General features: G+C 38.1%; 1 protein-coding gene across 6 annotated transcripts in view; it reads right to left on the bottom strand.

The window, feature by feature from the left end:
• The window catches only part of CDK19 (cyclin dependent kinase 19), a 177833-nt gene that overhangs the window by 15636 nt on the left and 148581 nt on the right, over positions 1–13616 (bottom strand). For all 6 annotated transcript variants that reach the window (XM_055433865.2, XM_088840629.1, XM_055433868.2 and 3 more), the window contains 2 exons: positions 10566–10623; positions 4165–4296 (listed from right to left, as the gene is read on the bottom strand). In XM_055433865.2, coding sequence (XP_055289840.2) covers positions 4165–4296; positions 10566–10623 — 190 coding nt within the window. The remainder of the gene's footprint in view (positions 1–4164; positions 4297–10565; positions 10624–13616) is intronic.

The following is a 13616-nucleotide window of genomic DNA, read 5'->3' as shown; positions in this document are numbered from 1 at the left end:
TTTTGATTTGTCAGTCTAAACAGTACAGATTACACAAAATAATTTGGAAAAACTCAACTTTTGTCTGAAAGATACCACCTTCAGTGTTTTCAAGAAGTGGTAAGGTTTGCTGCTGCTGCTGTCAAGTCGCTTCAGTCGTGTCCGACTCTGTGTGACCCCATAGACAGCAGCCCACCAGGCTCCTCTGTCCCTGGGATTCTCCAGGCAAGAATACTGGAGTGGGTTGCCATTTCCTCCTTCAATGCATGCATTCATGCTAAGTTGCTTCAGTCGTGTCCAACTCTATGCGACCCTATGGAAAGCAGCCCACCAGGCCCCTCTGTCCACAGGATTCTCTAGGCAAGAATACTGCAGTGGGTTGCCATTTCCAGAAGCTGATAAATACAAGTATATATAGGCACTGCGTGACACCAGTAAAAAGAAGTGATCTGAACATACTCACTTAGATGCTGCCCCAACTCCACCATGCCAAGATTAATTGAGGCATCTTTCAGAGTTTTATTAACTACTTCAAATAACCAGTTAAAGATGATTCTACTTGGATTTTACACATTGAAAAACTCTAATATAGTTTTAATCTAGATTCTAAGACTGTAATATTTATAATGCTTTGCCAACTGTACATGTGAATTAATTTTTGTGAGATGTATATTCATACTTTTCCACTTAATGCCATTTAGTAAGTATTTTTAAAGTTAATAACACACAGACTATGGGAAAGCATAGAAAAGTACAGTATTTAGAAGTCTTCTAAACATAGGAATCACATTCTGTAGACAAGCTATCAAGTAGAATTACTGTTGGGATGCCATTTCATAAATCACTAAATGAAAAAAATAAATAATAAAGTCTCATGTATCTGACTCCATTCAGGGGTGGTTTCCTTCCACACAAATTAGCCTTCCAGATAATGTGAACAAATCCTTTCAATAACCATTTTTATTACGTTATTACCTGCCATTTTAAGAGACTATATCTTAATCATCCTCATCGTGAAGATCCATCACTAAACGGTAGAATAATAATACTGTTCAGTGTCTACATTTTGTCATTTTTTTCTCTGCCATGTCATGTTGGCTGTCCCCTTGGCCCTGATATGGCAGCCTCTGACTGTCCCAAGTCTTTCTGCAGCTGCTGCAGTCAATGGAGACAACTACTGTATGTTGCTGGCCACACAGTTCCTGGTTTGCCCTCTATTCAAAGGACAAGGGCCCGTATCTAGATTTCCTGGAGAAATGCTAAGAGAAGGAACCTCAATGGAGCAGGCAGTATTAAATTCTAGGGTGTCTTGCCTCATATTAGCACCTAATTTTAAATGATCACCTGGCTCCAGCACCATCTACACCCATTTCTCAGCTCTTTCCTTTATCAATGACTTGCACTTTTCTCTTTCTCCCTCTCCCCTCTCCTCCCTGCCTCCCCCTGCCCAACTCCGTGTGTGTGTGTGTGTGTGTGTGTGTGTGTCTGCAAAACTCTCTTTTATATGCTCTAAATAGAAATAATACAGAATTCTATGAGTAACTGTATATTTATATCTGCTATGAATATATAAGCTAACTAATGTGGGGATTATTTTTTTATCTTAACTTTTTCCCTAACTTCTATCCAAAATAATTGGGATGATTAAAATTAGAAATCAGTGATTATGTTTTTATCTTTAATTGCTAAGTCTCATTTTTACTGAGCTAGTAAGTCACAAGCTGGTTAAAATTCAATTTCAGTTCTCCTTACCCTGAGGAAGTAAGAAATATAGTTGGTTTCCAGTTCATACCCAATTACCTTTATTTCCAAAAAACACATCTATTTTTTATTACAACAGTAGAGCAGTTAATCAGAAACTATTCATAAAACTATGCATCTCAAAGTGTGGGGACCACACACAACAGAATCACCAGGGGTACATGTTAAACATAGGCTCTGGGTTTGCTAAAAATCTCTGAGAGTGAGACAGTCTTTGGTGGGGCATCATTTTGTTTAACAAGGTTTCTGGCTGAGTCTTCCTTTTCTTCCTGGAATCTCCCTTTTGACATAGACTGCACAGTGCTAGGTAAGAGCCCAGCGCACGGGAGGTTCTGCTATTATCACATCCTGTACTCCCACCCTGTGCCCGGGGTTATCTCACCACCAGTCCTGTTCTAAAGCACCAACTGTTGCGCCCAGCTAGCACTCCCCTTTTCTCTGTCTTAACTTTTGGCCCCTTCCTAGCCTCTGGTACCTTCTGAGATTGTCTAGATGTTATTGTTCTCAAGAGAGAGAACTAATAACAGAAGAAGCAACCATAAAGCTAAATGTCTCAAAAATAAAGCCCTTCAGTGCACTCACTGGAATAGAAACAGAGTCAGGCTCATTTTAAGAACCGCTCTGTCCCAGCGGTCCCCAACCTTTTTGGCACCAGGGGCCAGTTTTGTGGAAGACGATTTTTCCACGGACTAGAGTTGGGCGGGGGGATGATCCAAGTGCATTACATTTATTATGCACTTTATTTCTAATCTAATGCCACCGCTGATCTGACAGGAGGTACCAGTCCACGGCCCAGAGGTTGGGGACCCCTGCTCTAGCCCTTCCATTTACTTTTCATATCAAAAAAACTTCTCCCGCCTTCACAGACAGCTGCCACTGCCCTTGGCTGATAATGGTGACAGCCTCTGGTCAGGGGTCTTATTACTACAGGCTCAGCTGCCAGGGGATGGGTCTGAGGTCAGTCTCACATGCCTCTACTGTCAAACACATATGGTTTTCCTTATGGTGCTGCAGCCACTCATAGCCTTTTTCACTAATTTAACAAAATCCTTCAGCAGTACTTGTGAAGAATTACAATATTCCACACTGTGCCAGTGTCTCAATGCCTAGACAAAGGAAGTATAAATGTGTTCTGGGTATCTGAGTTTTGCAGAAATCAGACCTCCTGACAAATGAGGACATTACTGTATTTTAATTTTTGTTTCTGTTTCTACCCATGAAGAGGTTAATCATGTGTTTGATCTCTTCAAACATGAGAACTTCCTTGATAACTCTTTGATAGTTCTTTTCAGATTTTTTATAAGCTTAACAGAGAAAGGACTGTGATTGTCTACTTTTAATAATTTTATAATTTAAGTGCCTTTATCAAATAGAACTTGACCAAAGCAGCTAAATGCAGTCAAAATTAGTCTAATACAAGTAAACAGAATTCAAGAAAAGGAAACTTTAAAGAAACACAGTGAGCAAAATGTAGGTACCTTATAGAACTAGGCCTTCACATTAATGGTCCTACTTACTCCCTCCCCGTCTTCTCCTTTCACTTCCTTTAAAGCAGTACCTAGGTTTGAGGGCAGCTCTCTCTTCCAGACTCCCTCATTTGGCAGCTGGGCCCTCTGAGGACACTACAGGGCCAGGCAGTGAAATCTCTGATGCCTCGTTCTGAAGCAGACTTTAAATCCTACAGATTGTGTTTTTAACAGGTTTTCTTGTTCAGCATTTACGCTTGGTGAGATGGCAAGATGCTGAGCACAGCTCTTCTACCCAGGCTCTATTTCCTACCTTAATGGAGAAACTGCCATTCTGATAACTATAATGGCAAGAGAGAAGGATTAGTCATATTGTTTCTTGCTTAGGAAAGGACTGACTGATTAACTTTTTCCCAAATAGCAGGGGCTCCCTCCAATAACTTCACTACTTCAGTTTTTCTGTTTTTCTTTTTGTGAAGAAAATTCTAAACCTCTCTCCAGTTCTTCTGATCAAGAGTAGGTAGGTACAAAACAAAATCTGCATTTTATCATTTCTATGCAACTCAACAAGATCAGACACTTCTATCCTCTGAAAGCAAATCTTTCTTTTAGGCCCAAGAGGGAGGAGATATATGTATACTGATGGCTGATTCACACTGTTGCACAGCAGAAACCAACACAACATTGTAAAGCAACTATCCTCCAATTAAAAATAATTAAAAGGAAAATATTTTCTTTTTTTTTTTAAAGAATCATATTCTCCTAAATAGCTGAAACCAGAGCTACTAGAATATAAAATCTGGGAATATAGATGACAACAGGACTTTTACAAAGCCATAAAAAGTGGTTTTTTCAAAGCAGCTTTATTATACCATTTAGTATTTATCATAAATACAATATCATACAATAATGATATAATACTTACCAATTGTAAGTAAATCATTTCATACTAACTTACCAATGGCCTTTGTATAATGCCTTGCGCCAAGCAAAAGTTCTGGAGCCCGATACCAGAAAGTCACAACTACAGGATCCAAATCTGCTAGTGGCTTTAGAGGAGAATTGAATAATCTGGCAAAACCCATGTCAGCTAAAAAATAAAATCAATTAATAATAACTCAGTGTGGCATGCTATTAGCACCATGATGACAATAGCTACTAACCTTGCAAAGCAATCCTTTTCAACCAGTGGTCTGTACCAGCACCAGATCTCCTGCTCTGAGGGAGATACTGTTATTGTGCCTATTTTACTGATGAAGAGACTGAGGTTTAGAGATATTCTGACTTGTCCAAAGTCATTGAGTAAGTACAGAGTCAGAATAAAAACCCAGGTCTGATTCCAGATTCCTGGCTTTCAGAGACAGAATAATATTTGTATATGTTTTTAAAATAAAGTCTAAAAGTTTTCAGGATTATGACTTCTGTATGACTATATATCTAAAATTTTGAGTCCATCTTAGTTCAACCTGTGCCAGAGTCGGCTTTTATGGGCTCAGTAGAGCTGATTTAAGTATCTTCCCAACACGGTGTTCAGTAACGTCATGTTTGTGGCTTGAGATTGGCTATGGTGAGAGTATTTACATCACAAAAAACAGTGCATGCTATAAACTGGGGTGATTTTTTCCCTCCAGAGAACCAGTTGTTGTATAGTTACCAGAACATCACATACATGTTTTCAAGAACATATACAGAATACATAAGAGAATTTGTTACAACTCAGCATTTAACAAAGCTCTATACCAAAGCTAATTAATTTAAATATTAGAGGTATACAAAAGTAGTAAAAAGATTATTACTATTGATATAATAATATACTGATTACTATCTAATTTTCTTAACATTTCCTAAAGAACATATATCTATAAAGCATTTCAGAGCTTACAAATGATTTTCATACACATCATCTATCACTTCATCTAATCCTCATAAGAATGCTAGTTTAATAAGTATTCTCCCCCTACCCCCACTTCTGTGATAAAGAATCTAAGGCCTAAAGCAGTTCAATGACTTGGCCAAAGTCACAGGGAAAGGAAGTAAAAATGCCAGCACTCAAGCAAAAACCATGTTATAATTTAACAGCTATGTTCTTAACCATGGATCTGATATACAACAGATTATACCTATGATAATTGCATGTCACAAAGGTAAAAAAAAAATCACAAAGATAAGCCTCTATAACTTGAAATAGGTAATATATGCAGTATATTTCAATTATATAATGGTCCCTAATGTAGTAATCTTGCCTAGAAAATCCCATGGATGGAGGGGCCTGGTGGGCTGCAGTCCATGGGGTCGCTAAGGGTTGGATACGACTGAGCGACTTCACTTTCACTTTTCACTTTCACACATTGGAGAAGGAAATGGCAACCCACTCCAGTGTTCTTGCCTGGAGAATCCCAGGGACGGGGGAGCCTGGTAGGCTTCTGTCTATGGGGTCACACAGAGTCGGACACGACTGAAGTGATTTAGCAGCAGCAGCAACAGCAGCAATGTACTATACAATACTTTGGCCACCTCACGCGACGAGTTGACTCACTGGAAAAGACTCTGATGCTGGGAAAGGTTGGGGGCAGGAGGAGAAGGGGACAACAGAGAATGAGAAGGCTGGATGGCATCACTGACTCGATGGACACGAGTTTGAGTGAACTCCAGAAGTTGGTGATGGACAGGGAGGCCTGGCGTGCTGTGATTCATGGGGTCGCGGAGAGTCGGACACGACTGAGCGACTGAACTGAACTGAATGTACTATACAATGCACAAGTAGTACATTAAAGTTACACCTATAGAGTATCATTTAATCTAAAACCAATAGGCTATGATATGCATTAAACTTTTAATTTACAGTGATTTTATTTCTTTAGAGTTTAAATAATTTACAGGACTTTCTGAGAATGCTTTGGAGAACATAGGTCTTAAAAAATAAAGCTATCCAAGGATGCCTGTGCTGATGCCTACACTTTTTAAACCAAATTTTCCTACAGCAAACAAAAATATTCAAAACCAGTCTACCAATATTACACCTACCTCAAACCACTGCTTTATATATTGAATAGATGCTGATTGTTGCTGATGACAAAGTTATATGATGGAATACTCTTCCCTCCATTGAAAAGCATTCTATTTTTAAATAAAGGCTAAAGCCAATATTTCTCCCCTTATTCTCTACCTTCTTAGCTTTATGTAAGCCACATCAACTCACTGAAAAATGAAATCAAGCCCAGAGAAACAATAAATACTCTTAAAAATAATTCCCACCTATTGAACTTCAAAGGAGTTTCAAACCATTTTTCAAATGATTACTAATTTAGACAAAATGTAACTAGCCTAAATGTTACTAACACCTGTTTTCCTAAAGTTGGATATCAGTTAAATTATTCAGTTCAACAGAGGTTAGTATCAAATAACAGAAAAGCAACAGAAGGAAATGTCTACAGTCAAGGAGCTTACATAAAGGTGAGATGACAAAATATATGGAGTAGATAAAAAGGGTAAGTACTGTGAGACTAAAAGGAAAGTTGCTACTGGTTTCTGTTAGACTCAAAGTCCCTTGCAGGAATAGGTTATGTCCCCATGGTTTTATCTGGAACAATGTTTGATAAACATTTTCAGAAGTGGACTAAATGGAAAGTGCAACTTGAGCTGGATTCTGAAGGAGGAATCACTGTGAATAGTAAAGAAGGCAATGAGCATTTTAGGAAAGGCCTGTAAGTCTCAGGTGCTGGGGAAGGGAAGCCTCTGATACAGGGAAGGGCACAATGTGTTTTTCATTCAACTATGCTTTTTTTTTCAATCAAAAATGAACTATATTAAAGTGTTAAGCATAGATATCAAAGCATTACTGTATTAAAAAAATGCTATTAAAACAAAATATAAAAAAATTTAATCAACTAGGTTAACTGTAACTGTTCAGTTCGGTCGCTCAGTCGTGACCGACTCTTTGCGACCCCATGAACCATAGCACACCAGGCCTCCCTGTCCATCATCAACTCCCAGAGTCCACCAAAACCCATGTCCATCAAGTCGATGATGCCATCCAACCATCTCATCCTCTGTTGTCCCCTTCTCCTCCTGTCCTCAATCTTTCCCAGCATCAAGGTCTTTTCAAATGAGTCAGTTCTTCGCATCAGGTGCCCGAAGTATTGGAGTTTCAGCTTCAACATCAGTCCTTCCAATGAACAACCAGGACTGATCTCCTTTAGGATGGACTGGTTGGATCTCCTTGCAGTCCAAGGGATTCTCAAGAGTCTTCTCCAACACCACAGTTCAAAAGCATCAATTCTTTGGCGATCAGCTTCCTTCACAGTCCGACTCTCACATCCGTACATGACCACTGGAAAAACCATAGCCTTGACTAGATGGACCTTTGTTGGCAAACTAATGTCTCTGCTTTTTAATATGCTGTCTAGGTCGGTCATAACTTTCCTCCAAGGAGTAAGCATCTTTTAATTTCATGGCTGCAATCACCATCTGCAGTGATTTTGGAGCCCAGAAGAATAAAGTCAGCCACTGTTTCCACTGTTTCCCCATCTATCTGCCATGAAGGGATGGGACCAGAGGCCATGATCTTAGTTTTCTGAATGTTGAGCTTTAAGCCAACTTTTTCACTCTCCTCTTTCACTTTCATCAAAAGGCTCTTTAGCTACTCTTCACTTTCTGCCATAAGGGTGGTGTCACCTGCATATCTGAGGTGATTGATATTTCTCCCAGCAATCTTGATTCCAGCTTGTGCTTCTTCCAGCCCAGTGCTTCTCATGATGTACTCTGCACATACGTTAAATAAGCAGGGTGCAATATACAGCCTTGACGTACTCCTTTTCCTATTTGGAACCAGTCTGTTGTTCCTTGTCCAGTTCTAACTGTTGCTTACTGACCTGCATACAGGTCTCTCAAGAGGCAGTTCAGATCATCTGGTATGCCCATCTCTTTCAGAATTTTCCATAGTTTATTGTGATCCACACAGTCAAAGGCTTTGGCATAGTCAATAAAGCAGAAATAGATTTTTTTCTGGAACTCTCTTGCTTTTTCGATGATCCCACTAGACCTTTAATACTAATTATTATTTACTTTTAACCCTGACTTTCTCTCTAATCTTGGGTAGAATTATAATCCTAAATTCTTAACAATAAGGCAACTAACTGGCCTGGCTAGAATACAAAATTCATGTTGAGCAGCAGCGCTACTTGGGAGACTAAGGAGAATACATTAAGTTTGGTGACTGGGATAAATGTGATGATAGGATTGGAGAGTATAAGATGAGGATGATGAATTTGGTTTGGAATTAATGGGATATAGGTTGCCAGCAAGACATCCAAATAGAGAGTCAGAGTGAGAGAATAGAATTTGAGATCCAGATCTTAAAATCATTTTCATAAAACCCAAGATTTTAAGGCCAAAACTTATCAATTCCCTAAAGAAGTAACTGTAGAGGGAGGCCATGTCACGAGCCAGTGCCTAGGGTGTCTTGAAACAGGTTAGTAGGAATAAGAGACAAGAATGAATAAAATACACAAGTCACAGCAAAAGTAATAGAAAAACAGAATCATGTGATGTCATAGAGACCAAAGTAAAGACACTCACAACACCAGACTTGCCAGAAGAACAAATGACAAGGCAATAAAGGAAAACAGAGACTACACACAGGCTACTAGACTTGATAAGACAAAGACCATAGGTAGCCTTGTAGACAGCAGTTTCAATAGAGGAACAGAATTTGATGTCAGAAAAAAAAAAAAAGAATTTAATAATAGATAATAACAAATTAGGGTACGTGAAACCAATGTGTAAACATAATTTTAGAAGTAGAGGAACAAGGGGAAAAAAATGAACAAATGGTAAAGAAAAAACGGATATGAGAAAATTTAGGTTAAAATTGGATTATGAGTGTTTAAAGGTGAAGAGGAGAAACCTGAGAAGGAAAGAATGGAAAAACTGTATTTAGAAGGACTGAAGTACAGCAGGAAGGTATTTAGAAGCTAAAAGGGCACGAGACAGGACTGAGGAGAAACAGACACTTTCTCTGAGGCTGTTTCAAAGGCAGAGCTGTGCTGACAAAACGTGGTCAGTCAGGTCATACCAGATAGCTCTGTTATCACTAGGCAGCAATGTTTGCAGTGAAAGAGACCCCAGACTTGGAATTCAAGTCCTTCCTTTGAAAGGCCAAGTAAGCTACCCCCTCTGTAAATCCAGCTTTACTTATCTGCAGTATCTACCAGATGTGGCTGTGTAAAACAAAGAGATGACAGAGGAAAGTGTCTATTTTAGTGTCCCCCACAGGATGACCATGCTTTATTTTCCTTTCACAGGGAAAAAACTTGGTACTCGATGAAAGTGTGAGCGTGAAATAGAAACAAGTGAGGAAGGGTAGAGAGGGGACGAGGGGGAGGAGGAACGACATGGGAGAGGGAGAGAAAGCAGCCACCCTGTTCTTAATTAACATCAACAGAATGTTTTCATGATTCAAACTCAGAGCAGAGGTTTAAAGAAAGAAAAGTTGGTTTAGTACAGCTTCTTCAGGAACTGGGCTAGTGAATTAACGGAAGAAGTAGAAAACCAGGCAGCAGGGCATGCTTGGTTGGAGCAGGACACAATGAATTTGTAGTAAGCAAAGTTAGCACAATTCTGGATCATTTCTAGCAAGATAAATTCTAATAGCAAAGAAAGCAGGCTGATTAAATTTACTCAAATTTTTCTTTAAAGCACTGAACATTGAATAAATGTAAGTTCTATTATAAAAGAATTTAGAATAAAGCATTTCTCAGCTTATTTTCTCCCCAAATATGTCACAGGTATAAATGATGCCAGTTTCTTTTAGCACTTTCAAGGTTGCAGAGAAATTTTTAGTACAGAAACAAGACTTCTGCCAATGCCTTAATCTAAGACTGGCAACTAAGAGTCTACACACATATATATTCATTTGGAAAAGATATGCTGGTACCTGGCACAAGACATGCAGTAGGGAGAGGGGAGAGCAGGGGGAGGTATCTGTAAGGATCTGTATGTATAAATCAGGGTCAGAGTGGGAAGGATGGATTCAGGGAAACATTTGGTAAAGCTGAGACAAAAGTAAGATTCAAGGGATTATGTTTAGGGTGACTATAATAGTACCAGTACAGTAATAGTAGCATAAACACGTTTAGAGTATTGTATGGGAATGAATTTTAGGTTGACTTAGAATTATAGAACCTTAGTTTGGGAATAAATCTGAGGGATTTTATAAACTATCTACATTTCCCAACATCTTGTCTATGAATATTATGAGGAATTAATTTTAAAATTACTTAAATAAGAGTATTAAAAAGGGAAACCATCTTTGCAGTCACTTTAGTTTCTTAATAAGGTATTTTAGAAATAATTACCTACCTATTTTGACTCTCCCCCTCTCAGGACCTTCTCCCATTACTAGGATATTTGCTGGTTTCTAGAAATAAAAATAGAGCATTCAAATTACTATATTCTTTTGACATGCTCTAAAATGGAAAAAAGTTCTTATAATATGAAAATGTCACTTTTGGATTTTCATCAAAACTATAATTGAATAGCAGGTACCCTCTACATTAAGCATTTGACATACTTGAAGTTAGCACTAACTTTCCAAAAACATCCCTGCTATAGAAACATCTTATTTTCAAAATTATATCATACAAATAATCACAAAGGAATTAAAGCTATCATTTCTATTTACCCCTCAGAAGTAATGACTAGTAGTAATTTTTAAACCTGTACAAATTATAAGCTGTTCTATTATTGCCCACAACAAAGGGCTTTTGTGGTTGAAAATTTTTATATAAATTCCCAGCCACAAGATAATTACCTTCATTTAAATGAGTCAAGTGGAATATTTCTTGCTAAATAGTTCTAAACTACTGTAGGAAAACATGATCAACATTCAACAGATTCCATTAAAATTCATACACCTTATGGTTCATGCAAAAGTGAAATTCCAAGTATAATCTCAAGAAGGAGGAAAATAAAAGTCAAGGCTAATACAGAGCCATATAAAGAAAAAGGTAGGCTGAAAATGTATCCACCATCTTTTAAGACTTTTTTTAAAAGTCATTCTTATTTGTAGACATTTGAGTAACATTTTAAAGGAGAAATTAACAGGATTTTGTGACTAGTTGAAGGCAGAGAGCCTTTTGGGCAAGTTAGTTTCCTCTGTAAATTCTCTGAAGAGAAAATTTATGATTCATTTATTCAATCAATGAATGTATTTTTAGTGTCTTCCAGGACAGTGAACCATACTAAGAATTAAAAGGAAAAATAAAAGCACAGGAAACCAAATTCCTAACTTCCAGATGTTCACTATATAAATAGAAAGAAATATCACAAGCTTTGTGTAATACTAGAAGCTAATGCTAATTATCATTTATGAAGAAGACCGAGTCTTGGGTTAGAGGTTAAACTAGATTACTTTTAAGATCTCTTCCAATTTGCTGGCTCTTTTTAAAGTCTAAATGAAAACAATAAGCACTAAAAATAAAAATTAACAGGGAGGAAATGATTAGAGTTTCCATTGTTAAGGGAAATGTTCACTGAAGGTGGGGGGCAGGGGTGATGTCCATTATCCAGATCCTAAAAAATGAATAGGAGCTAGCATGGCACAGCACATGAAAGGTAATGACAGAGCTTAGGAGAAAGCAAGAAGTCTGACTTGACGAATGTTGTAGGCAGCAGAGTGAACCTAGACCCTGCATTGTCTTGAACGCCAGGTGAAGAAATCTGATCTTTATATTACAGGCAGCGAGATTACATGAAGTGTGAGTGAAAGTTGCTCAGTCATGTCCGACTCTTTGTGACCCCATGGACTATACAGTCCATGGAATTCTCCAGGCCAGAATCCTGGAGTGGGTAGCCTTTCCCTTCTCCAGGGGATCTTTCCAACCTAGGGATCGAACCCAGGTCTCCTGCATTGCAGGTGGATTCTTTACCAACTGAGCTATCAGGGAAGCACAGGAAAGGGGGAGGTATCAGAACTGGGTATGGGTCATAAGGGCTCCATGCAAGGACTTCTCAGCTGAAATGAAGACGGAGTTATGGAGCTGAGGAACATTTTAAAGGAGAAATTAACAAGACTTACTGACTAGTTGAAGGCAGAAGATTAAGACAAAGGGTGATAAAGATTTCACCAAGGTTTTGAGTTAATGTGACTGGAAGAATGGTGTCTTTGTGATAGAAAATTTATGAGAGGTACTGATTTGGGAGGGGAATCAAGAAAGAGAAGATGACACACGGAGTTGTGTGAGAGGCCTGGTCACACTAGTCAAGACAGTGGAAATAGGAAGATTCAGATTTGAAGTTTATTGTCACTGGAGTGTGATAATTGAAGACATGAGACACGATTACTATAGCAGAAAGAGAAAAACAGCATCAGACAAAAAACAAACCTTCAAAATTAGTTTTGACAACTATTTATCAAAGCTCCATTATGTATAAAACACTATATTGCAGACTTTCAGGAAACAAAGAAAAATAAAACATGAAGCCTTATCTTCAAAGAGCTTAATATCTAGTAGGGAAAGAGAGAGAACTTTATAGAGTACAAGGCAGATTACAGAAAGTACCAAAACAGGAAAAGAAATTGCTGGGATTAGATGATTCTTCTCAGTGAATATCAGGGTAGTCTTTAGGAAGGAAATGACTTTAGATGGATTTAAGAATGACTAAGATTTTGATAAGCATAAACAAAAGAATGACTTTTCAGGCTCAGAGAACCCTAAAAGTTATGAGCACAGTCACAAAGAAAACCCACAGACATGGCATGCTGAAGAGCCTAGAAGTGTTATGATGTGACTAAAGCATAGAAAGTTCAGTGAAGAAATAAGGCTAGGAACTATGTTGGGAATTAAATGTCACATTAGAGAAACTACAATTTATTCTATAGGCTGAGCCAAGACAAGACACTGAGATATTCAGATCAATATTTAGGAAAAAAAAACCTCTGGTAGTTTTATGAAGGATGAACTGGAAAAGACAGGCTTCTGTCTTTACAAAGTAAAGACAGAAGTCAGTTGAAAGTGGACTGCAACAGTCTAGGGAAAAGTTAACTTGTGACAATGGTCATGGGGGAACATATAAGAGCATTTCAAGGTAAAAGTTCAAGATTTGGCATTGCTTTTTTTGCACCACTTTCTCTACCCTCCATAGTCACTCGTTCAACAGATACTGACTGAGCATCTAGCAGTAATTTAGATCCTAGAGATATCATACTAAACAAAACCAGGCAAAATCCTTAACCTCATGAGCTTATATTCCAGTGGGAAAAAAAGGGTAATAACAAATATACAATATATCAGTATTGATCAGTACTGTGGAAAAATAATAAGGAGAATACAAGAGATTTCTGCATCTAGTATTATGGCTGACTTCTGTCCACGGAATTCTCCAGCAAGAATACTGGAGTGGGTTGCCATT

Source organism: Moschus berezovskii, chromosome 10 (genome assembly GCF_049115385.1).
Source record: "Moschus berezovskii isolate FMDL1 chromosome 10, NW_MosBer_1.0, whole genome shotgun sequence".
Taxonomy (NCBI): Eukaryota; Metazoa; Chordata; class Mammalia; order Artiodactyla; family Moschidae; genus Moschus; species Moschus berezovskii.
The sequence above is the reverse complement of the archived record's forward strand: the minus strand, read 5'-3'. Positions and strand labels throughout refer to the sequence as shown.